The sequence below is a fragment of the Heteronotia binoei genome, chromosome 8, assembly GCF_032191835.1.
Source record: "Heteronotia binoei isolate CCM8104 ecotype False Entrance Well chromosome 8, APGP_CSIRO_Hbin_v1, whole genome shotgun sequence".
Classification (NCBI taxonomy): Eukaryota; Metazoa; Chordata; class Lepidosauria; order Squamata; family Gekkonidae; genus Heteronotia; species Heteronotia binoei.
This window is the reverse complement of record NC_083230.1, coordinates 49,457,685-49,484,411: the sequence shown is the minus strand read 5'-3', so window position 1 is coordinate 49,484,411 and position 26,727 is coordinate 49,457,685. Positions and strand designations below refer to the sequence as shown.

The 26,727-nt window shown below is 40.0% G+C and overlaps 1 protein-coding gene across 1 annotated transcript in view; it reads right to left on the bottom strand.

The window, feature by feature from the left end:
• Positions 1–26,727, bottom strand: part of RAB3IP (RAB3A interacting protein) — a 44,634-nt gene that overhangs the window by 10,842 nt on the left and 7,065 nt on the right. Inside the window, exons 2-7 of the mRNA XM_060245064.1 lie at positions 20,298–20,573; positions 19,875–20,136; positions 16,913–17,008; positions 15,837–15,914; positions 13,174–13,377; positions 2,960–3,088 (exon numbers count right to left, since the gene is read on the bottom strand). Coding sequence (XP_060101047.1) covers positions 2,960–3,088; positions 13,174–13,377; positions 15,837–15,914; positions 16,913–17,008; positions 19,875–20,136; positions 20,298–20,548 — 1,020 coding nt within the window. The 5' untranslated portion in view covers positions 20,549–20,573. The remainder of the gene's footprint in view (positions 1–2,959; positions 3,089–13,173; positions 13,378–15,836; positions 15,915–16,912; positions 17,009–19,874; positions 20,137–20,297; positions 20,574–26,727) is intronic.

The following is a 26,727-nucleotide window of genomic DNA, read 5'->3' as shown; positions in this document are numbered from 1 at the left end:
TTCCTGGCAGCTAAGCCCCATCCTGAACCCCTCCCTCTATCTGCATGTAGGATTTGATGAAGTCTGTTTCAATATATCTGAAGAAGTGTGCATGCACATGAAAGCTTATACTCAGAATTAAACTTTGTTGGTCTTAAAGGTGCCACTGGACTCAAACTTTGTCCTATTGCTTCAGACCAACACAGCCATCCACCTGTATTAATACTGTTGAAGTCCCATACAGTAAGTGAATGTTAAATGTGCCAACAGTGGCAAGTATAATTTTTGCAACACATTGGGAAAGTTAACTGTTTCCTTACAAACCAGAATGGTTATTGAGGGTGTGGGACGCTATGAGAGTAATTAAATAAGTTACCTACATTTAAGTGAGCCAGACATATCAAGTATCCTACATATACAAAACTCTTGTGTGCTGGCAGTTTCCAGCTCTCCCATTGGCTACAGTGCATACCACATCAGCCATTGGCCCATGAACCACCAGTCAACAGAACTTGCATGCCATTGGTAGGGCCCCTTCCTCTTGCCTGCCCACTGCCACCACCACAGGCATGAGAAACCTACCCAGTCCACTGTCTCTCCTGAGCAGGATGCTTCTCCGATGTCTTGACTGCTGGAAGACATTGCACTCCTTTGCCTCTACTACTCCTACTCCCTGCCCCAGTCTGCATGATCTCCCGCCCTCACCACTCTCTCCCTTCCAACATCCCTCCAACTGCCCCATTCACTACTGACGTTTCCTGTAGAACTTCAATGTCAACCAGCCATCTCTCCTCAGCCTGGATTTGCTGAGACTTCTACAACATTCGAGAAGGTGGCCTACTTCTCCTGCTTTCCTCCTGGGCACCTGGCTGCGCACTAAATTGGGCGAACAGCCACACCATGGTTACTTTCTTGGCTGGGGAAGGGGGGAGGAAGGGGGGGAGACAGAAAAACTGCACTCTGCAAGGGAGAGAGGAGCTGCTATGCAAGCACTGCATGTACTGCTTCTACACTCACTGTCACAGTCCACATGGTCTTCTGCCATCCCTCCTCTCCACACCTTCACTAAACACCACCAACAGTTTGCCAAGCCCAGCACACCAACAGTCTCCTCTCCCTCCCTCCCAATGTCCCTCCAACTGCCTCATCCATTTTTGCCCTTCCCCATTGGACTTCAACATCAACTAGCCATCTCTCCTCAGGGTGGCTGTGGCTTCTTGAGCCACAGCCATAGCCCTCTGAAGACCGGCACTACCAGGAAACCACAGGTGGGGTGGGAATGCATGGTGGAGGCATGTGGGGGGAGAACAACCATAGGGGGGTTTTCTGCAGAGTTTTGGGGGGGGGGGAGAAGCCAGAGGGATAGGGTGTATTACAGGCTATGGATGGAGGTGGGAGACAACGCAGCAAGGGTGGCATGGAAAGATAGCAGGGGTGGGGGGTAAATGCCACTGGGGGGGTGGGACCAGAGCTGGGGGGGGAATGATTATCCAGGGTTGGGGGATAGATGAAGATACAGCTACATACAAGGCTTTGCCTCCTTCCTTCTTCTATCTATCTTCCCTCTCTTTCTCTCTTCTCCCTAATTTCTCACTCTGCTCCCCCTCTCTTTGGCTCTCAGCCCTTCTTTCTCCATCTACTTCTCTGATAATCCACCTTCTCTGATAATCTTCCCCACATTTCCTTACTTTGTCCCTTTCCCTTCCTAACAGCTACCTTCTCAATATGCCTTGCCTCCCTCTATCTTTCTCCTCCTGCCCCAGCCACCCACTTGGCCAGGACACTCATATACAGCCTCTTTCTAGTGCCCAATGTCTTTTCCCCCACACGGGCCTTACTCCTATGGATATAAGTGAGTTACTTTTGGTTCAATATTTATAGAGATAGAATAATTACAAATTCTGTATTCAGTCTTTGAATGGCATGTAAAATGTTGGTATTATTGGAACATGGAATTAAGATATTGCTGAATCTGAATTTTGTATTTAAGAGGGGCCCAGCCGCACAATACTCACCGCTTCCAAACCCAGTGCAGCAACCCTGTCCCATTGCCAACCACTGAGGTGTATTCACTACTTCAATTGGGGGGGGGGGGGGTTTAAACACCCCATGGTTTTTTTCAAATGTGCAGATTTTTCTGCATATCTCTGGTCCTGGATGCAGTCTGAAGGGAATGGGAGGAAGGATGCCTTGGCAAGATTGCCTGGAGCAGTTCCAGACAAGCCCCAAGTGTGCAGAAAAATCCCTTTACTCTCCATGTGCCCCTTACATATGAACATACGAAGCTGCCTTATACTAAATCAGACCCTTGGTCCATCAAAGTCAGGGTCTCCAGGGTCTCAAGCGGAGGTTTTTCATGCCTATTTGCCTGGACCCTTTTTAGTTGGAGATGCCAGGGATTGAACCTGGGACCTTCTGCTTGCCAAGCAGATGCGCTACCACTGAGCCACTGTCCTTCCCTTTATCTGCAGAAATAAGTATCCGCACACAGGGGGCACAGTTGGGAACTAGATATATGGATTCTTGTAGTTGTTTGTGGTAAATAATTTTTTAAAATGAAATATTACAGTCACATCATGCCATGTTTTTACTTCTTTCCTTTATTAGCAATAAGCTCTATTGGCCTGAGGAGCCAAAGAATGTCTTTACTTCAATGTTTCAGTTTTTAAATCTTTAATATTATTTAATTTTCTGACATAAAAACTATGACTGGGATTCAACATGATATCTATAATGTGACAGGAGTTTTTCTGTTTCTCCTTCCTGGCATAGCTTCTGGTGCCCTGAAATGCTGCTCCTGAGGGGCCATTCAAAAGGAAGCGCATGTAGGCAAACTGTTTCTGTGCTTTCTAATAGTACACAGTTATCTGGGTCACTGTCCTTGATATTAAGATGTACAATTAAAAGATTAGATTTCCTAATTCCTCCTCCACATTACATCATCAAATCCAAATAACAATGCAGAATTTCAAAATATTACCTCACTTTTTGAGAAGGTTAAACATGGAAAGATATCTTCCTGGTAGATTTTGTCTAGGAAAGGGCATGTTCTGTCCATAGTGGGATCATCCTTCCAGGATCTGAATTCATTATACAAAGCTAAGTCAGCCTAACACAGAAACACAAAACCAAGAGTCAAAAGTTCATCAATCTTATAAGCAATACCCACTGCATGATCACATTTATATTTCAATGTCTAAGCTTAATGGGCACAATTTAGACTGGGTCCCATTGATCTGTACCTGTAAGGTTGCCAATTCTGCGTTGGGAAATACCTGGAAATTTTGGGGGTGGAGCCTGGGGAGGGAGGTTTGGGGGAGGGAAGGGACCTCAGCAGGGTGTAATGCCATAGATCCACCCTCCAATGCAGATACTTTCTCATGATCATGGTCATCTGGAGATCAACTGTAATAGCAGGAGATCTCCAGGTCCTATCTGCAGGTTAAGTAACACAACAAGACAACCACTGTGGCAAGTAGCAAGAAAATAAAGCACAAAGCTTCCGTGATTACCAGCCTCAGACACTAAAGAAACAATAACAATATTATCTAAAGCTTAGTGTATTCTATGTAACATAAAGTACAGACACAACTCAATAATTTAGGAAACAATTTGTATGACCAAATTGTAATAAAACCTGCTGATAAGGAGGGCGGGGTTGTTATTCTTAACACCGAAGACTATATGGCTGAGCTCTCTCGCCAACTTTCAGATCGTACATTTTATGTTCCTCTGGATGGTGATCTAACAGATAAAGTTGAGAGACTGATTGATATTACACTGGTAGAAGCTAGTGAATTAGGATATATCTCTGGAAAGGTACAGGATTTTTAAAAAAAATCCTTCCCAAGATTCATAAAGAGGGTTTTCCCCCACCCGGAAGGCCAATAGTTTCTGTTACCGCGTCCCTGCTTGAGCCACTGAGCCAGTTTCTTGATTATTTCTTGAAACCTCATGTGTTGAAAATTTCCACCTACATAAGAGACATAGCAGACTTCATCACACAGGTAGAGGGACTTCAGGTTTTCTCTGAAGCCATGCTGGTTTCCATGGATGTAAATTCTCTCTATACGAATATTCCTCATTATGAGGCTAGGATGGTGCTACAAGACATTTTTGAAGCTAGACAAGACCCTTCCCCTCCTACTTATTTTCTGTTGGAATTTGTGGATATTATTTTGGAACATAGTTTAAAGATCAGTTTTATGTGCAAATTAAGGGGGTTTCGATGGACAGTGCTTTCTTTTCCAGTCTTGCTTGTTTGTTTATGGCAGACCTTGAGAGGAGGTTTTTTTCATTTTCAAAAAGTTTTATAAGTTTCAGAAAAAAAGATAGCGATAGGGGATTGGGAAGTAGAAAACACAATACATTCCAGTATTATCTTGCGTAAGAATATTTTCAAAGATCATAATTCTACAATAACTTCTTAATATAAATTGTCCCCTACTATTTTTGTCTCACCTACACCAAATCCATTTCACGTTTTATAGTATACTCCTTTTGTTAAAATTATCCAGCAATTCTGACAGTTCCAATAGGGACAGGTTTTGTAAGACAGAATACAGGGAAAAAGGGAAAAATAAGTTCACATCAGAGAATCTTAAGAGTCTTGGCTATCTAACCAGGCATAGAATTTAATCCAGTATTTTCTTGCTTCTTCTTTAGATTTCCCAGTCAACAACTGAGATAAAAAGTCCAATTCTGCTGTTTCCAAAACTTTCCCCACTAAATCCATTTTCATGGGAATTTCCTGAGACTTCCATCTTTGCGCCAAAAGGATCCTAGCTGCTGAGTTAAAGTGCGCCAACAAGTGTCTCATCTCTTTGGAATAGTCCTCAGGGAATATGTTCAATAAAAATAGTTCTGGTTTAAAATAAATCTGTGTCTTGGTGATCTTCTGTACGTTTCATGGACCATTTTCCAATAGTCTTTCACAGTCTCACATATCTATCACATATGAAAAAGAGAACCAATCTGTTTTGGTACATTTCCAACACTTGTTGGACATATTAGTATAAATCTTGCACAATTTCTGTGGTGTCAGATACCATCTATAAAACATCTTATATAGATTTTCTTTAAAGGTTACTGACCTAGTTAATTTGACATTAAATTTCCACAGTCCCTCCCAGTCTTCTAATGCAATATTATATCCAAAGTTTTTTGCCCATTGAACCATACAGTCCTTTACAACTTCATTTTGTGTCTTCATTTGAAGTAGATATGCATATAATTTAGAGGTTAACTTTTCCTGCGGACCCAACAAAATTTTATCAAATACATATTGTTCTGTATTAAAACCTATCATCTTGTCTTTGGCATATTCGATTCAACTTGCATTCTCAACCACCAGTTCATTTTGATATCCACGCCTTCCAATTCTTCTTTGGTTTTCAATTGATTGTCTTTTCCTAACAGGTCATCATACTTATAGATTAGGTTTGTTTTTAAAAGGTTTGGATGGGTAAATGCTTCTACTGGTGAGACCCATCTTGGAATTTTTTGATAAATTCTCGTCTTCAACCATGACCAGATATGATACAGAGATTGTCAAAACCAATGGTTTTTAAAATAGGAGTGGCCTTCAAGTCTTTGATACCACAAATATGCATGCCATCCCATAGTCAAATCATGTCCTTCTAGTAGCAATTGTCTCTTGTCATTCAGGAGTATCCAGTCTCTTACCCATAACAGTGCAGATGCTTTATAGTATAACTGCAAATCTGGTAGGCCCAAGCCTGCTCGTAGTTTAGAATCCTGCAATGCTTTGAGTTTAATTCTAGGTTTTTTGCCTTGCCAGACATATTTCGCAATCATCCTGTTCAATTCTTGAAAAAATCCACTATTTAAAAATATTGGAATAGTTTGAAATAGAAACAATAATCTTCGTAAAATATTCATCTTTATTAAAGCTATTCTTCCCATTAAAGATGAGCTTAAATCATACCATTTTTCCAAGTCTTTTAAAATTTCTTTAAGTAGATTATCATAATTGTCTGCTTTTAAACTGCTGCATTTGTTTGAGATAATGATGCCTAAATATTTTTTAAAAACTTCATACAAAAATTCTGATTTCTGCTGGAAGGACTGAATTTGTTCCATCGTCATATTCTTTGTCAAAAATTTTGTTTTGTGGCAATTAATCTTTAATCCTGCATATTGGCCAAATTGTTTGATCTTATTCACCTTTTGTTGGTTGTTTTTTAAGATTTCTTTCAGCTTCTCTGGCTTGTGACATTAAATTTTGCAAGTTTTCAGTTCTCTCTTTTCTTTTCTTACTACTATATCTAACTGCAAGGCCCCTATAGTAAGCTTTAGCAGTGTCCCAAACTACCTGCATCTTTACTCCTTGTGTTGTATTCTGTTTGAAAAAATACTCCATTTCAGCCTTGGATTCTTTAAGAAATTCTTCATCTTTCAAAATTGAGGTATTTAAGCGCCATACTTTTCTCTTCCGTAAACCTTTTAACTTTATTATTACAGGACTATGATCTGAAATAACTCTTGTTTGAATTTCTGTGTCAACTAGATCTTTAATCAGACTTGCCGAAAGCCAACAAATGTCAATTCTTAACCAGGTTACAGGACTGGCAGAGTAATAGGTAAAATCTTTAGAATTAGGATACCTTGTTCTCCATACTTCTACCAAGTCCATTTCTTCTGCAAATTTCCAAAAGCTTACTGGCAACTGAGAACCTTTACATTTCATTTGTTTGGGCATTTTTTTATCCAATTGTCTATCCGGAACTGCGTTAGTCTCCTATTAAACAATACTCTGCATATTCCAGATTTGTTAATTTAAAATGCAAATCTTGGAAAAATTTCTCTTGGTGATCATTTGGAGCATAGATATTTGCCAATAAGATTTTTTTATTGTCCAGTGATTTCCACTAGTAAAATTCTTCCATCTTCAGAGCCAAACTGCAATTGTGGATTGAATTTATTTTTAACGTATGTTGCCACTCCCCTTTTCTTCTTATACTAATCTGTTGTTATGAATAAGTTACCTACTTTTTTGTTTTTCAAGAAATGTTGATCTTTCATTAGAATATGAGTTTCTTGTAAGCAAATTATATCCATTTCCAATTTTTCCGAATATCTAAATGTCTTTCTCCTTTTAGCAGGAGAATTAAGTCCATTCACATTAATTGAGACTATTGAGGCCATTATGGATTTGAATTATCATTATCTTTTTTATCCTTTTTGGAGTATTGCCTTGTATGATATCGCCGTGATTCACTTGGATTTTCTTCCGCAGAAGCTTCTCCCTCCTCCTCCTCTTCATCCTTCTTTTCTTTGCCTTCCTTTCCTTCATTCTTTCCAAAAAAATGCTGCGTTTTGAAGATGGAATTAATCCTATATCTGGTTTCCTGGTATGTAAAAAGAAGGCCCTCTGGCATTAAGCATATGTAAGGTATTTCTCTTCTTCTCAGAAAGTCTATTAACTCTTGGTATTCTCTCCTCTTTTGTCTCACAGGCCAGGGAACCTCCCTTAGAATTTTCACCATATTTCCAGTTATCATCATTGGTCTGCCCCTTACTTGTTTCAGAATATCATCTTTGGTCCTCTTTCTTGTAAATTTCAAATGAACTTCACTGGGCAGCTTGTTTCGTCTTGTATAGCTCGAGGGTACCCGTTTAACTTGATCAAATTCTTCTTCCATCCACTCAGGAGTCACCTTCAAAATTTCAGTCAAGGCCTCACTTAAAATTTTCTGTAAATCTTCATTTTTCTCTTCTGGTATATTTTGGAACCTCAACATATACGCAGCTCTATCTACTTCCAGTTGTAGGAGTCTAGAGTCTTGTATTTTCTGTTCTTTTTCCATATGTTCCACCTTTTGGGTATTCTCTGTCACTTGACCCTCCAGTACTTTTAAGGCCTTGTTAGTCTCAGTTGTCTGTCTGGTATTCTCTGCAAGCTTTTTCTAAATCTCTGTCATCTGCTCACCAATGTTGTCTACTTTGCTAGTTAGTTGTACTATAGAAGTCATTAAAGCAGCTTGCATCTCTTTCATATCTCCTTGCATAATCATAAATTTTTTCCTGGTCCAGATGGAGGATTAGGTGAAGGAAACGTTTGTTTTCCTTCATTGTTGTAGTTTTTTTTTTTACAGAGTCCTTAGGCCCACTCATTCTTGCTGAAAGTGAAAACACTCACAGGCGAAAGTCCAATAACACCTTTTCCACATTTGTTTTAAAACTCTTTGTTCTTGTTTGTATCTTGTTTGTGCCCAAGAGTATCCTTATTATCAAAACAGTTCAAAAATGAAAGCAACTTTTTGGTTTCTATCAACAATTTGCGTTAGTCAAAGCACTACTAAAAACAATAATAAACACCTCTTTTCAGTTCACCACAACAGATAGTAGAAAAAACAGTTCAGTTCAGTTCTCTGAAAGTACAGCCATTGCCTGTTGTATAAAACAAAGCTAATTCAATTGTAATCCAAATCACCAACTGATCTTCCAGGTAAATTTCAGGTATAAAAGATGCAAAAGTATAAATCTGTAATCCAGGGCTGATTACCCTATTTGTAATCCAAGGGTGAGACCCAAATTTAAATTGTAAACCAATAATCCAGACCACACTAGAGAAGGACCAACACCCAAAAATAAAGGCAAAAAAACCAACAACACAGATGCATCAAACAAAAATACAATAATCCAGGTAGAGAAGCAATGAATCTGTAATCCAGGGCTGAATGCCCTATTTGTAATCCAAACACATGCCCCCAAAATAAACAATAATCCAAACAAAAAGGGAGAAAAACCTACAAATCCAAAAGTAAAAACATGCAGGTGCACAAAAAAAAAAATCCCAAACCAAATTTGCAACCATATCCAAAAAATAATCCAGCCACAGGAATACACAAAACCAAAAAAGAAAAAGAAAAAAGTACAACACCAAATAAAGTAATATATATCCACAGGAAAATTAAAAAACCATTTGGGTTTTTTTTTGTTTTTAGAAAATTTGCAAAGTACTCCTGTTACCACCAGAGATCCTGTTGAATCTTATAGTCAGTATCAAATATTCACCAGCTTTTGATAATTCTTTACATGATTATAAATTCCATCCAAAAACTTGAACTAGTTCTTCAAAACTTGACTGAACCATCCAGCTCTCAGATCTGTCAGCAAACATCTTTTCCCCAGAAGCAAAGCACTTTCATCACCCACGGGGAGTTTAAAAGAAGCCATTTAAGTTAAGTCATCTAGTATAAATTGATGAAGTCTCTTACGTGCAGGTGCTCTACATATATCAGGCTGTGCAAACTTTTTCAAGCCTTGGAAAAGAAAGAGGGAGGGTTCCCCCCTCTTTCTCAGTCTCTTGCTTTACTCAAAATCTGCTCCTGATTCTCTTTTTCCCTGCCAAAGCTATTAGTCATAAATAAAATGTGGGGGAAAACACTTACAGTAGTAAGAAGCTCATGTCCTTTATGAAACTTGGAAGTCCGGAATGCAGAGTGGTGAAAAGTAAAGGAAGAAGCCGGTGGCTGACCCTTATGCCATTTAAAAATGGCGACTGGCACAAAGAGGCTTAAGGAAAGCGGATCATGGGAGCAGCCGCCTCCACTGACTTCCCTGATCTACCGCTCAATCCTCCAGCCTTCTGGAAGCCTTCCGGGCCCCCAGAATCAAGTCGTCCTTCGTGGGCGACCCCTCAAAAGTGCTGATTTCAGAGTGCCTCGGTCCAAGCCGCTCTCAACCCCGCATCACCGAAACTGGAAGTCGAAAGGAGATTTTTTTGCAACTCACAAGTCAACCTGTTTTTCTTCCCTCTGTCATTTGGATAAGAAGGTATATTGATGATGTAACAGCTGTGGTATCTGATGATGCAGCTGTTGAACCATTGGTTGAATGGATGAATTCTGTTCATCCTTCTATAAAGTTCTCATACAAGGCAGATAAAAATATGATTGCTTTTTTGGACACGTGGGTTTGTAAGAACTGGAATAATACTCTGGCAGTTAAGATATATAAAAAACCCACTGATAAGAATGTTCCTTTACATTTTCAATCATGCCACCCATCTCATTTGCGGGCAAGCTTGCCCTATAGCCAAATGATTAGAGCCAAAAGAAACTCTTCTGAACAAAGGGACTTTGAAAAAGAAAGGGATCAAATATGCCAGGGTTTTCGTTCTTGTGGGTACCCAGAAAGAGTTTTACAGGGAGCCCTCTCTAGGGTTGAGAGAGTACAGAGGTCTTCTTTATTTGAGATAAAGGAAACATCACCAACAGGAGTCAAGCAGAATTAATGGTGCCCTGCAATATTCGCCCTTAGCAAATTCTATTCAGAACATTATTTAAAAAAATGGGTTTTGGTTAAGGACATTCCAGGATGTCAAGAAAACCCAAGAATATGCTATAAGCGCACTAAGAACATTGGAGACTTACTGGTTAATTCTGACTTTAAAGACCTGGTCTTACCTTTAAACAGGACGGGGGGCCACCACAGATGCAGAGCTTGTTCCACATGCAGACTGTGCTTGCAGATTAGTGAATATGTACACCTCTTACGGGTTATAGAGTGAGCCTGAAGGAGACCACCACCTGCTCAACTAAAAAATGTGTCTATGCTGTGCTCTGTCCGTGTCCGCGTATGTACTTGGGCAGCACTACACGTGCAATACCTACACATGTACTTGAACACAAATCACGGATAAAAAATCACATGACTGATGCCCCATTGGTTGAACATTTCCTGCCTTATAACCATGAACCAGATTCACTAAGATTTTTTTGTAGTTTTAAAATTTCCCGTATATCTTCAAGGGAAGGTAGATAGCACCACCTGGCTTCTGCAACAAAAAATGCATCTTATTTTTAAATTGAGAACATTAGTACCAGAGGGTTTGAATAATGAATGGGACCTGTCATGTTTCCGCTGACTGTAGAATGTAAATGTGTGTTACCTACCAGGTTTCCTCCAGTTTTTAAAAGAATCTGTATACTTGTGATCTATAACAGACTTTGTAACTTGAATAATTTCTCTAACTGCAAAGGTGTGTTACCTACCAGGTTTCCTCCAGTTCTAAAATCTTTATAGTTATTATTTAGAATGATTCTTTAGAATGATTACTAGTTTGGATATGACAATGACTACAGGGAATGTACCTTTAAGGAACGCCTAATGGGATTCACCTGTGGATATATAAGTTGGTGCTTAGTACTAATGGGTATGTATTAAGTTGCTCACAGTGACTTGAAGTCTGGAGACTTGAATTTCTTGGCGTTCATACCCTTGTATCTGAAATTGATTACCTGATGGTAAATATGTTTCTTATTCTTTTATATTCCAGTTTTTTTTCTAGTGTTATGCTGATGTCTTTGTTTTTTAATGGTATGCAGCTTGAAGAAGCAATTGTGAAACAAGGCAATAGTACATCCTTGTTGCAATAATTGGACTGCTGGCTGCCTTAAAATTTGAATCTACCTGGACATCACTCATCATTCTTCTCCAGGGCTACATCAGACCTTTCATCAAGGAAACAGTATTGGACTGCTTTAAAAATTGGACTTGATTTCTGATGGCTACTTTGGGATGTTCTGTTTCCTAAATTATTGAGTTGTGTCTGTGCTTTATGTTACATAGAATACACTAAGCTTTTGATAATATTGTTATTGTTTCTTTAGTGTCTGAGGCTGATAATCACGGAAGCTTTGTGCTTTATTTTCTTGCTACCTATCCGGAGGTTGGCAATTTCATTCGTTACTGAGATTAGTGTGACTTTGGTGGGATTGCACAACAATAGCTTTCATGCTCTCAGCTGTAAAGCAGCTATTCTTTTCCACCATTGTAAGGCTTCTCAAAATAATAAAAAAAAATCAGCATGGCTTACTTGCTAACATCTTCCCTTCCTAAAATATTGACACATATATGGAAAAAAAACTTTTTTAAACCTCCGATTTTATTTTGAGCATATGGGACAGCAATACTGAACAGGTAAAAATTTAAATTTTCAAAATTCATAACAGGAAGTATTAAACCACTTTGTTCATATGTCTAATGCAATCAAGAAATCTTAAAGAGAAAATCATCCAAGGAGATGTCTTAATTAAATGTCAAGTATTCAATATATACTACTTTGCTATATACTTTTTTCTAATCATTCAGCTGTATTTAGAATTGTAACTAGAATCTATTGTAATTTCAACTTCATTAGGCATTTATGCAGAATAAATTACTGGCAACCAACTTCTTTACACTTATATTTTATTTATTTAATCATTTATATCCCACCCTCCCCTGACAGGCTCAGGGCAGCTAGCAACAAGTAATATATGAATACCATTCTTGTTAAACCAACGTATTCATTGTACAAATGAAACTGACTTCCCCTGGAAGGATTATTTCCCTACATTTCAAACCAGCAGCCTGGAATTTTCACCCACGGAGATCAATTACTTTGTTCATACCATAAAACAGGTTTCATAGGAGAAATGAATGCTAGAGGGTAGGTGAAACAGTGAACATCATCATCTGCACAATTATATCGCTGGCTAAAAGCACATGCGCAGAACAGATATTATAAAGGGGAACAGGGAGTTCATTCTTGCATGTTGAAAATATTCTCCATGTGATGACCAGTCGTGAGAGACACCTGTATACATGAATCAAACCTTCTATGGATACCAGCTTCAGCTGTCAAGCAGCTGTCTGCTATTCACAGAAGCTTATAATAGCACTTTTTTCTCTGTTATCACAGTTGAAAAACTGCAGGAATGGTGCAGCCATATCCATGGAGTCAGAACACTATGCTTCTCCACATGAATGCATTCCAGGGGACAGTTGGGGTGTATCACATAGAGCCTGACCACCGCATAAGCATGCCTCTTTTCTACTGCAAAAACTGCAATCTTTCCAAACCCTTCCTTTTCCTTCATTTAAGGGGGGGGTGTCTGAAGTCTTTAAAACTTTCATGCTTTCCAAGATTTTTCCCCCCAATGAGGGTTGGTGGAGGGAGAGTGTTAATGGATATTTCTGTGGGCTTTTGTTAATTTTTAAAAATCAGACTTTACTGACATTCCAAGTTACCAGCTGACCTGACCCTTGCTTTACCTTTACTACTACACAACTGTATTAATAACTGGAAGGAACAAACATGCTGCTATTACCCATTTCCTGCAGATCTTGTAATGCAGGCTTACCATACATTCCATTATTCAGCTACCACAGTGCTCAAAATACCTCTTTGCAGTCTTTCACAATTGGCTGCACCATGGCGAGGTCCTGGTTATTGATACCCATGGCACTACTTGTACTCTTGTTCCTTGTATGGCCTTTTTTGAAGGCAGCCTTTCCACCAGACTCAGGCGTTTTCGTTGGAGAGGTTGGGGAAGTGGACAGCACTAATGTTTTCAGTGCTGCTACTTCAGCTTGAAGAACATCAATCTAAATGTTAAGAGACAGACCACAGCTTTACAGCCTACACAGAATCAGTGAGAAGGGATGCATGTTTTTTCAGTAAGGGATTATTTGTGTTTAGAAACTCCATGGCAGAAGTTATGAACATATGAAGCTGCCTTATACTGAATCAGACCCTCGGCCCATCAAAGTCAGTATTGTCTACTCAGACTGGCAGTGGCTCTCCAGGGTCTCAAGCTGAGGTTTTTCATGCCTACTTGCTTGGACCCTTTTTAGTTGGAGATGCCAGGGATTGAACCTGGGACCTTCTGCTTACCAAGCAGATGCTCTACCACTGAGCCACCATCCCTCCCCCCACAATAGTTCCACAATAGGAATGAAATATGGTACAGGTTCATGTCTGAAAGCTAAGATCACAAAGAAGCCAGAATATAGCCATAAGATCCACAGTCAACACACCAGAGACAAGGTTATAATTTTGGGGAGCAATTCTACAGCAATCCCAGCAGCTATGCAAATTTTTACATATAATCCAATCAAAGAGATTTGGGATCAGTCATATGCATGTCTGAACTGATAATCGAACAAAATATGTAGAATATTAGCAAGGTGATATGAACATGAAATTTCAGTTAAACTCATTACAGCATTTAGGGCCACCACAGAAAAGTCACTTCATTGTATGGCATTGTATAAATGCACAGATAGCTAAGAAAAGCTAATATTAGCCTCGCAAGAACATAGATCATCAAAAAACCTTCATGTGTGTCCAGTCTGATTTGACACCTGAACTCGAGCAGTTTTTTCTGCTCTTTCAATTTAAACTTCCACATAAGATATGATGCTTCCAAAATACTACCTCTGTAATTTAGCAGGTGATTACAGAGGTAAGAAATCATTCCACAGTCCTGATAACAGCAGTTAAACCTTCAGAGTTTGGGCAATCCCTCTTTGTACAAAGTGTCCTAAAGGTAGACCACTGCAGCCAATCTATCACCCCTGCTAAGGTTCTAACAATGGTCATTTTAGATTGTGTGTGTGACTTTATGTGTGACTTTTGCCAGAACCAGAAACAACTGGAGCGCATCTGTAAGAGCAGAATAGTAGAATATGTGTGTGACATATTAAACACAATGGAACTGGGCTACCAGTGAGAGATGACTCAGTATTAAACATCTCCAGGACAATAAGGCTGCAGATAATTTGCCAGGGCGTTCATTAGTCAGCAGAGTGGCTGGTATATCATTGGTACCCCTCAGTCTAAAACAAGTCCCAATCCCAATTCAAATCTGAAATTATGTGCAAATAGGAGTTTTTAAAAAGTCATGAATTTTTTAGACAATCAGCTCCGATTCCATATGGTACTGATGCTGCAGTGAGAATCCAGCTGAAACCAGGTGGGTTAAAATCAGTCCTCCAACAAACTACACATTGAATCATACCGGATCTACAGCTTTCTCTCAGATCAAATTGTGGAGAACAGCTACTTTATTAACTAGAACATGAAAAAGTGCCAGTTATAGCTTGATGACACAGATTCTGGCATCACTGCAGCTGGAAAGAAAATGAGATCACAATATTTTCTCATGCACAATAAGCATTGTTCCACAATGCCAAGACTAACTCAAGGTCTATTCCCTTGTACTTTAGTTCATTTGAAATCCCTCTTTGTTGCTAACAGTGGAAGACCGAAAGCCCACCATGGTCTTCTTACTCTTTAGGAGTTTCCTAACTCTCTAACTCATGAAAAGCGATGTGCCCCATTCCTTTACAGGGGAATTTAAGCATCTCTGCTCATCACCAGTAAAAGTGTATTATCAGGCGACTCTTACCAAAGCTATGGTAAACACTAGGAAGATGGATCAGAACAATAAACTCTATAGCCTTCTGTCCAACAGACTTTTCAATTTGTCTCTTGCTACCATAAAATCAAAAAGAAAAACTTATGTTTGAGGCATTATTTCCCTCCAAATATTCTCTAGCTGTGCATGATGCTGAACTGAGTCCACTACTGTCAACTTGCTATTAAAACAAGACAGACAGACTAAGCTCTAATGGCTAACACAACAAAGAAAAAGAATTCAGAATGAAATCCATAACCTGCCCCAGAATGTTCACATGGTATTACCCTTTAGCACTAGCTGTGAGTATGTGGATTCGGACTTCCCAAGTTGTTCAAATACTTGCAGAGGCTACAGAGATGGGAATTCAAAAGAATTTATAAAGGGCTAATACAAAGTGACTCTTCTGAAAGTTAACATCAAGGAGAAATAACATGTACACAAATTGTAGCAGTTTCCTTCAAAACTGCTTTCACATCTAATACACACATCGTTCTTTAGCTTTCACAAGCTCAAAAAGGAGCATGGGAGTCTTTGGGGAGGGGTTTTTTTTTATAACCCAGAACATGCGTATGAATTCTCTGGAACCCAGCCCGCAGTATTCATCAACAACTCTGCGTTAAATACTAAGCAACCAAAACTCACTTTTCCTTGTGCTTCTTTCAGCTGTTTCTCTGCTGTGGCCTGCTTTATGTTTGCTTCTCTCACCATTTTATGTGCTTCCTATAAAACAAAGTGTTTACATTACATGATTTACAAAAATATAGATAGCTTGAAAAGAGTATTCTATGGAAATAATGTCATTCTTTTGTCTTAAATATAACTGAGATGCTAACAAGATTATGGAAATGTTCAGTCAGACCTAGTGAGTACTTATCACATGACAGAACTCTCAAGGGCCTTTGTGAAGGGAGTTACCCAGAAGAAAACATAATGCTAGAACTATGATACAAGAATCTGAGGTCTGATCCAGATAAGACAAATACTTTTTGGCTTGGATACCACAGAAAAAAGAAGTGTAGCTGCCATTCTACATGGGAAACCATTAACTTGTCTGAAGAAGCTCTCCAACAGGCTTTGGATAATTTCAGTGACAATCAATGTTCCCTCTAAGCTATGGAGTCTTCTGAGCAAAAACTCTACTCCGTGAGCTACTGGCACCAGTGTTCCCTCTAGGTTGAGTTGGTGTGAGCTAGCTCACAGTTTTTTAGCCTCCATTTCAGTCATTTTTGTCTTATCTCAGAAAAGATGGCCCCAGAGCAAACTAATGTATGCAGCAGACAAATCACTTGCTTACAACTTTAATACCAGTAGCTAACAAAGTAGAATTTTTGCTCACAAGACTCCACAACTTAGAGGGAGCATCGACTGTCACTAAAGTTGTGAGCTACAGCATAAATTAGTTTGCTCTAGGGCCATTTTTCCTGAGCTAAGACAAAAATGTATGAGCCAGAGGCTAAAAAACTGTGAGCTAGCTCACACTAACTCAGCATAGAGGGAACACTGGTGACAATATTGTAACCTCTCTTTCCAGGAACTTGCACATTCCAAAATGACCTGAAGACACCCTGTGTACTGAGCTGCTGTCTTTCTTACAAATGAAGGTCTAAAACAAGCTACTTTCCAAGCCCCCGCGTTTTGAAGGAGAAAACATCCAAATACTATGCAGAGGAGCCTTCACATTCTCTTAGAATGTATTACAGTGAAGTCTGCAAACACACCTCAAACAGACTAGCAGTAAGTTCTTCCAATTCCTGTCCAAGCTGGTCACGCACTTTAGAAAGTCTTTCGCATTCTTCATCTTTTAATTTCAGCTCCTGCAGAAAATTTAAATTTTATTCTAATAGTGAAAAACATAACAGAAGTCTGAAGAACAATAAACATTACCAAATAAAAAGCCATTATAAATACTACTTGTTAATATTTTCAGCCTGATCATATGCTTTGAAGCAAATCAGAAAATGCATCTAAGCATCTTAACACAGACATCCAGGCAAACAGCCAATCCTCTCACAAGCCCACCTGGTACCATGAGAGGACAAAAAGCAGCCTGCAGCGGTAGCGCAACACCAGCTGTTCCCATCATAGACTGTAACAAGTTCACAACGTGGAACAACAGCCAATAAATACTGTTATGCCCTTGCTCTTAGAATGGCTGACTGAAGTAAGCCACCTTAAGATATTTCTCGCCTCTCTTTCCTTGAACTATACCTTTGGTGGATTAGCTGGCACTGGACACTTTATCTAGCAGCCCAATCTTCTTAGTCAATCATGATTTACACACAGTGGAGACTAGGCAGGCCCCCAACTATAATGCCTTCCTCCCAAACTACAAATAGTGGTTGGGGCACACTGACACACAACCTCCAAAAGAGGAGCTACATGTCAATATAAAATGACATGTAAAATGGAAAGTTGGTTTAGGGTAGCTAGAGGAGCTGCTCAAAATGACAGTTGAGTTGTGAGAAAGGAAAAGAGCAAAATGGAGACAGCCTTAAAAAGAGTCAGACCATCGAGGTCAGTACTGTCCACTCAGTACTGGCTCTCCAGGGTCTCAGGCAGAGGCTTTGTCATGTCACCTGCTATCTGCTCCTTTTAACTGGGAGGCAGAGGACTGAATCTGGCACCTCTTGCACCCTATGCAGACTGCTCTGCCACTATACCATAGCCCCCATCCCCTAGACATGGCCTGCGTCACAGCAAATGCAACACAAGAATTTGTGTTCCCAGAGAGCACATTGGTCAAACCAGTCCATTGTCAGCTGTTGCAGCTGCCCATAGCTCTATATGATGCTGTTCCTGTTGCTGTGCTACTCTTGTCATTGTATTACTCTTACCTAGACAATGGATCCCACATAGCTTGTGCCTGTCCAAGCAGCAACTGCTCTCTTGCAACATACAAAAGACAGTATTCTGTTCAGATTCCTGTATTACTCCCCAGCCTGAAGTCACAAGTTGAGTAAAGAACCGCAAAATGGAACAAACCCCCACAACAATAACAATATACAGCACTAGGGGGCAGTAAACATTCAGCAGACCAATTCAAGTGTAATAACAAAAGGAGGATACATAAAGTATTCTAAACTCACTCAACAGAAAGCAGAGTAACCACCCTAAAAGGGACAAAGATATATGGGTAGCAACAGAAGCAATCTCCCAACAAGCGACAAGACTGAGTTTTACTGTACTGCCTTCCTTCCAAGAACAAAAAGCTCTTTACAAAAGAATCCATCTCAGCAGAATTGCAAAGTGGTAAAGTGTTTCATTTGCAAAACACACAAAGCAGAGTAGCTCTGACCAAGGTATACACTTTAGGCTGTAATCTCTAATCCACTTTCTCTGAAACAAGCCCATTTATATCAACAGGACTTCTCCAGACTAAGCAGCTTGAAGCTTGTGACAGAAATAATCTTGATTTAACAGCAAAGCTGCCCTGGCAGAAAACATCAAATGAGAGAGTTGTTTGTTCTCTTCATCTGTGACCCTAGGATTCCAGGGCCTGTGTTGTGCAACATTTCAACCATGGATGGTCACAAATGATTTTAAACACAAGAAGGAAATTAATACTATGTCTTGGCTTTGTTTTTGTTTTTAAAGGTTCACTCCCAACTATGGGTGTTTTTGTAAACTAAACTTTTTTTTAAATTACATGACAAATCGATCATGTTTTAACCCCATCCTCCCACCAAGACTCTTAGGGACAGAGTACATGGTTCTTGCTGCATCCATTTTATCATTATAACAGTCCTGAAAGGTAAGTTAGGCTGCAAGAACGTGACTGGCATGAGGCCATCCAACTGGATTCAAGGCTGAGTAGGATCTGAACTGAATGGGACTCAAACTGTCTACCCAGATGCAGCACTGCAACCAAGGAACACCCACATTCAGAATATCAAGAGAAAAGAATATTTGTCATCTGAGGGGGAAAAGTAGCAGCAGCAGGAGAACAAGGTGATGTTCATAAGCAGGGCTTTTTTTTGAGCAGGAATACACAGGAATGCAGTTTTCTACAAAAAAAAAAGCCCTGTGTGAAAAAATTGTGACATCATGGGGTGTGGCCTAATATGCAAATGAGTCCCTGCTGGGCTTTTTCTGTACCCCCCCACCTCATGAGCATTATCAACAGACAGAACAGATTATCAAACTCTGTTATCATAAGAAAAGTGCTTGTTTAAAATTGCTATTTAAACTGTTAAAGTAAAACATTTACAGTGCTGTGGGTACTTTATTTTCCTAAAATAAAGTTAAGAATCAAAGCAGCCCAAACTGTGTATGAGGGAAAGCTGAATGTTTGAATTCAATACACTGTGCAAACTAACAAACATTTGCATTGTTTACTCTGTTTCTGCTTTTCAAAAGGAGGGGATGCACAGCAGTAAAGTATCCTGTACCAATCTCTGAAAAAAGAAATCTTATTCCTATTCCTTTACCACACCAACCAATCACCACCTCCCTGACTGTTGAGATTCCAGACACTGACCATGCACATTTCATTTGAGTCTATATTCACAGCTGAAATTTCGAGAGATATGATGAGGGGGGGAGTTTGGTTTTTCTAATCAGATTCTCAGGAAGCCAGACTCTTTGACCAATGCTACAATTCTACACTTACACAGAGTTGTGAGTGGTAGACAGCCTTTGCTTATACTACAAATACAAAAATGTACAATATATGAATCTTACCCTTTGAGCTTTAGCAAGTTCCTCCTTCAATCTTTCATAACCCTTCTCTCTCACTTCCAATACAGATGGGCTCCGCAGATGAGAAAGACTGTCTGTGCTGAGCCCCAGAACTTCTTCACTCCCTTCTGAAAAATCTGTTACTGCCGCACCCCGCAAAAATTCTCTCTCTGCATTACTGCTTTCCTTTCTGGAACGATCATGTTTGGTTGACCCAAACTGGGGTCCAGAGGTAGAACAAGGTACAGTTTCCGTAACATTGATGCTATGAAAGGGGAAAAAGAAGCATCTCTTTTAGCAATTTAATAGCCTATTGCACATTAAGCAAATAAAGGGGTTTTTAAAAATAAAACCCAAACACACAGACTTCGTGAGTTAATTAAAAATCATGTTCAATATCAACAGAAACAGTTTTGAAAAACCAACCTGATACCTGATGTTTCTGCACAATTTAGGTGCCTAGGAGATGAATAAACAGGTTGTGTAGGCAGATCAGAAACGTTCAGAGCACTAGGCTGGATAGGTGCTGAGCACACAGCTGAGGGATGTAGCCGGTAAATAACTGTGGGTGAGGTAGTTTGTTCACAAGCCTTTGATTCATAGACTCCCAGAAGATCTGGAGTAGTAGGTGAAGCTAGATTCACTTCATGAAAACCTTCCAAAGTGTCATTGGCCATAATAAAACATTCATCATATAGTACCCTAAAAAGGAAAAAAATGAATTGTTGCAATAGACAGTTTAGCCATCCTTTCATTTCAAACAAGTGTCAAATCTTTTCCTGAAAGTTCAGCATAGTCAAACATTAAATACAAGCTTATCGAGCATTACTCTGAGATCCCTTCTGAAGCCTCTGGAGCCAAAGGTATACACAGGCACCATCTTGCATCAAACCACAGAACTATGACCAGTATTAAGTACATTAAAATGTTTTATGATGGGACAGGCAGGGTTCCACACTTCCAGCGAAGGGTAGTTTTGTGACTCTATGGCACTTTCCCCATAGCCAGACCAAACTGGGCCTTGCTCAACACTAACTGGACATTTCAAACTATGCCTGGGAGCCTCTTTTTCCCTTTGCTTTTGCCCCAATCAGATTCTTCGCAGTCAACTGGACCCCTTTCACTACCTTTGCCACAGCATCTGCTTCTCCATATTGCTCCTTTTTCATCACAACACCATACATACATGCACAGGGGGACTCTGTTCCATCTAGAGATGTAAAACAGCCTCTGCAAAGAGATACCTTATCATTATCTGAATTCTCCTGCACTGACTTTTCAAAATGTGCCCCTTTTCCTTGTTCATTTCATCAGCATCTCTATCAAACAAAGAATGATTCAGGTAATGTAAAAGCTTGTCCTTCTATCCCTCTTCATCTCCAGCCAGCTTGCTGCAATGGTTAAGAGGGGTGGCCTCTAATCTGGAGAACCAGATTTGATTTCCCACTCCTCCTCCTGAAGCCTGCTGGGTGACCTTGGGCCAGTCACAGTTCTCTGAGAACTCTCTCAGCCCCACCTACCTTCCCAGGCACCTGTTGTGAGAAGAGGAAGGGAAGAAGAGTGTAAGCCATTTTGAAACTCCTTAGGGTACAGAAAAGCAGAGTATAAACCAGCTCTTCTTCTACCAGATACTGCTCCAAGTACATGCCTATGTATACACAAATTCAGGGCCAAATCAGATGTTATGAGTGACAAGTTGAATTGGGGTGCAGTCACACATCTAAACTGGGGAACTCACCTTAAAAGTGCTCCATTCAGCTCCGAGTGCTGCACTGCATGAGGAGAAGCTTCAAGTTACCCCCCCCATCCATTTTTTGCCACCACAAGTGGCCGTAGAAGTGCCTGTTTACCACTTTCTCTGGCTACATGTGTCCTTAGTCACACAAGTGGAGACAGTGAAAGGGGTTTATATATAAGTTTATACATAAGACGGTGAGTCAGGCTGGATACCTGTGACCTGACCTGTGTCACACATAATGCTTAGTATGGCCCTCAGGATCCCAAAAAGAGATTCAGAAAAGGGCACACAGAAGGATACCTACACATACAGCCATGCCTGGTGGTAGCATACCAATTTGCCCACTTATGGTGGGAGACCTCCAGGAAATAGCGGACCCTGCCTGCCAATGCTCATCTGATCAGTGAGCAGAAACTGGGGCCAAACTGGAAATGTGTAGCAGATTATCCTGGAGAGAAAAATTAGAAAAATAAGGCTTAATCTACTTAAAGGAAGTTCTGACCATAGAGCTCCTGGCAATTCCTAGAGCCACTATTGTCACTTCTGGGTAGCGCTAGGAATTGCCAGAAATTCCACAGTCCAAATTTCCTGTAAGTTGATGAGGCCTTACTTTTCTTTTTAAATTTCCCCTGGGATGCTGGCCCCTCCATACAACCTTCCTGTCAGTTGCCAGGCACTGCATGACTACCTTACATACCATGGTACAGTTCTGTAAGTTTCAGCAGCAGTATTTTTTTTAAAAGTGGCTTCAGATAGAGCATGAATCCTGGTTCATCTTTTGGTGTTGAAGCAGCTAAAAGATGCTGGTGGCAAGTCTCTTTACAGCTTTCGGGCATTCTTTCTGGCTTTATGTGGGCCACAATGACTCCTGGAGAAATCACTCATCTTGGAAGAGTGCTGTCCTTAAGCTTGCATAGAGTAGTCTAATATTAAATACCTTTTGAAGAATACAGATTATTATGGCAGGGAATGGATTCTTGACAAGGAAGGATGTTTTGGTACCAGTGAGGAAGGTATAAAGAGTAATAATATTTTTCTAAGCCAACTTGAAGTCCCGCCCATCACAAGGGATTCATATCAAAATCATCAGCAATCTTGAAACATAATCTTTTGAAATTGCATACCCAAAGCAGCTAACATTTTATCCTCACAACACCCCTGACAGGTAGACTTGCATATCTGCACACTTTCATCTCTTTCAAATGCACAGACCACCTCAAAGTCATAACAGCTCCCCAAACTGTTTGGAATAAAAACAACTGACAATTAAAATAACAGAATTAAGTCAGTTGTGATGGCAGAAGGATGCTCAAGGAGCTGTAATGTTTAGTCCGTCCTTCCAGCTGCTACATTCCTATGGCAACCATTTCCACCTTCACAGGGACAGTGGCAAGGCCAAAGGAAATGCTGCACACCCCATCCCTTATGCTAATCAAATCCTGACAGCAATGCAGTTCATCAATTGCAGAGTCAGGTTTACATTCTTTTATTTTGAACAGTCACTATATATGCATGGGAGCCCTACATCTGCACTGTTATTAATGCTGTGTCATGAACTCACAAGACAGCCTTAGGAAAGCTATTTCCTCTCTGCCTCAGTCTCCCATCCACAATATGGACATAATAATGTATGGAGCTGTGTTGAACATCTGAGTGTGCTAAGCATCATATAATCATTTTAATTTATGAAAACAAGATTCTGTCACATTTCCTTAGAAAGACTGCCATCCATCATGCCAGTTCTTTTTTTTTTCTTTTGTGGAAGGAATAAAATGTTACACAAGCATGGCTTGCACAGCTGACAGTCCAAACCAAAACTCAGCACATTTTACATCACTGGCAGGCAACAGTGTGCCAAGCTGAAACACAGAGGCAACAATGGAGACAGGGCTGTCCTGCACTTCCAACCCTTTCTTTTAGAGAGTGGCGCACAACCCTTTCAAATGGCCAGGCCCCAGAGAGTTGGTTACCACCTGATGCAACTCCACCCCCACCCCCTATATATAGTATATATCTTCAGGTTTTACCTGTTTTCTAGTAACACAGGTAGCTGCATTTAGACAAAGGACTGGAACATACATCACTGACACTGACGAGGATGTAAACAAATTAATGTAAATGATTTAATGTTTTCAGAGAGAGCACAGCAAGTCAACAATTATCCATATTTTACAGATGTGCACTGACCTAATGTTCAGTTGCCAAAAAATACCAGAATGGGGAGAGGAGAAAAATTCTATAACCTCCACTGAAATAAGATAATCCTATAATGGAGAGAGAGTTCCACTCCTGAGCGGCGATCATTCTGGCCTGCTTGAAGGCAGCAGGCATGCAATCTTTTAAATATAGTTCACTCTACTAGTCAGTGATAACATGCGGTTTTGCTACAGCACTAATTTATTGGTGAAGGTTGCTATCCTTTTCTGAAAGGCAAAGAAATTAGAAAGTAAATGTTATGGCAATAACAAAAATGAATACAAGAACCGTAGTTTTGGGCTTGCTCGCACCCCATTTATGACAAATGAAAATCTATTTCTGTGATGCTTCAGATTACTTGTAATTACATCTTCAGTGAACAGCATTCAGCAAAACTTTCATACACAATGCTAAAAAGCACACTCGAGTCTCTTGTGACAAATCGGCACCATGCAGGAATATTGTTAGTACAGGAAAGAACATGGATACTGGATGTTATTTAAATTAGTTTTTAGTTGATTTTTTTTTACCCCACATCTAAGGAGCTCCGTGTGCTGAACACAGACCCCTTTCCCCCATTTTATCCTTGCAACAATCCTGTAAAGTAGGCTAGACAAATTAGTCCAAGGTTATTCAGCACGCTTCACAGCAGAGCAGAGATCTGAACCTGGGTCTCTCTCCTCAGTTACATTTTGACCTCTAACCATAGTCTGAGTTTTACAGGCTGGTTTTACATTTGTAGAAGTAAATGAAAGCCAATTTAAGCATTGTGCAAAAAGGCACCATAAGAGAAGGAAAGTTATTCCTCAAAAACACTGAGGAATGTTTTGAGTATTAGGAAGTTGTAAAAAAGAAATCAAAACAAACCACAATTTACGTTTTAAATCTATAAACAAAGCAGAAGTTATGACATTTCAATCACTCAGGGCTTGTTCACATGATCTCATGCCCTAAGATAACTTCGTAGAGCTCCTTCAGACTCAGGGTTGTCAAAAGCTGCCAACTAAGGAACGCCTCTCTTGACTATCAAACAGTTTGGACTTGACTCTGTCTTCTTGCTATTACAGATATCCTCAGGTAAGCAGAAGTGATTGGAATACAAGAGCACAGTGATCAAGGATGACACAGGTGCGAAGGAAGCTCCAATCTTACTTTCATAAAAAGGATATGAACCCATACCTATTTAAAATCAGGGAAAGGCTCAATATGCAAGCCCAAACTAATTCATCAGTCATAAACCAAAACCTAAGGAAAGAACATGCTGTTGCTTTTTTAAACACAAAACTCATGTAGCTCGTAACAGAAACAAACTACAATTATTCTTCTGTTATAGTAATATTTCAATAGCAATTGTTCAATGGACATATAACTGTTCTCTATTTTGTATCAACGTTAACTGTTCCACACCCTTCTCTAATGCCATGTGTGATGAACTCAGGCCCTTAGCCTGAGTAGCTGAGAAACAGGCTTGCAGCTATTGGCTGGAACGTTGCCCAAGCAATGGAAAAGTATCCTTTGGAGGTTTGCTCAGCAGAAAATCACCTCAGGATTTTTAGTCTGAGCCAGGGTGTCTTCGAGAGAAGTCTTCAGTATACCAGTCTGAAGTGAAGACAGTGGGCTTAGGCCGGGCAGTTGTAAAACCAACTGGAGGAGGGGCTGAGAGCAGCCAGAGTAGCTGAGCTCCTTGTGGGAGACAGAGCTGAGTGGACTCTATCTGGAAGAGGGAGTTTTCAGACAGTTTGAAACTCTGAGGGAGATTTTGCCAGTGCATCAGGCAATCTCCAAGTACAAACTAAATCACACAAATACACACTGAGGGGTAAACTGGATTCTGGTGGTCAGCAGGGCTGCCCAAGACTCAGACCAGAAGACTAGCTGTGGGTCTAAGACGCATCGGTATTGAGGGGTGCGAGTCCTGGAAGATAGCTAGTGTGAAAGGGTCTGCGAGGGAGATTACTGACACCAGGCAGGAGTTCTCTATGTGCGTGTGGAAGAATGATTGAAGTTTGTTATTTATATGATTTGGCACTGCCTAAGTTAGTAAAACATCTGAAGAAACAGCATTCTGAGTGCCCAGAAGGCACAGACAGTCTAATGGGACTCTGAAACCTGCCTGGTTTATTGTTTATTTTAAAGATATTCTGCCAAAGTCTTGTTATATTTTTACCTCAGTCTGAAAAATCTCTACTCTCTGTAATTGAATTATTCCGCCAACCAGCTGCTAACTGATTTACCTTTTTAATAGTGAAGAGTCATAATCAATATTATTTCATCCCTCTTCCTTGCCTTTTGTTCCTTAATAAATATTTTGTGGTTTTTAACTTTAAAACCATCTGGTGCCAATTATTAATAGTTCTGACAGGATTTCTGTGAGTGTGACTGAGGGAAGCTGACCGGGGAGAAATTTAAAGTGGTCGCCCTCCTGAATAAAGACTCTGACTGGGTTCCTCACACCATGTGTTAATTTTTAAAAAAAATTATATTATGTACCAATAATCATTCTTTCCAACCCAGTTTTATTCTAATGCCCTGCTCAGACTGTACCCCTAAAAATGCTTTTTTTAAAAAAAAACATGATTAATTGGATAACGTAACCTGAGTCTCCCAATTCACTTAAGCCAAAGCATTCAATTTAGAACCGGATATTTCATTATTACATAGACGGATTAACTGCCATAGCAAGGACTGTGTATACCCAGCATGGACTGCTAATGCCACAAGGGACATCCTAACTATCTTTTTGTTATCTGGAGATAGATTTTGTATTCCAAGTGATCCAGATTCCACGCATACAGCACAAAGAATATACCAACAATGAATAAGCTAAGCAAAACCCCAAATTTAAATCAGCGCTTAGTGTAGTTACCAGGCCTGCAGCAGGGCCCACAGGGTCCCAGCCCCACCACTTAAACAACAAGGCCA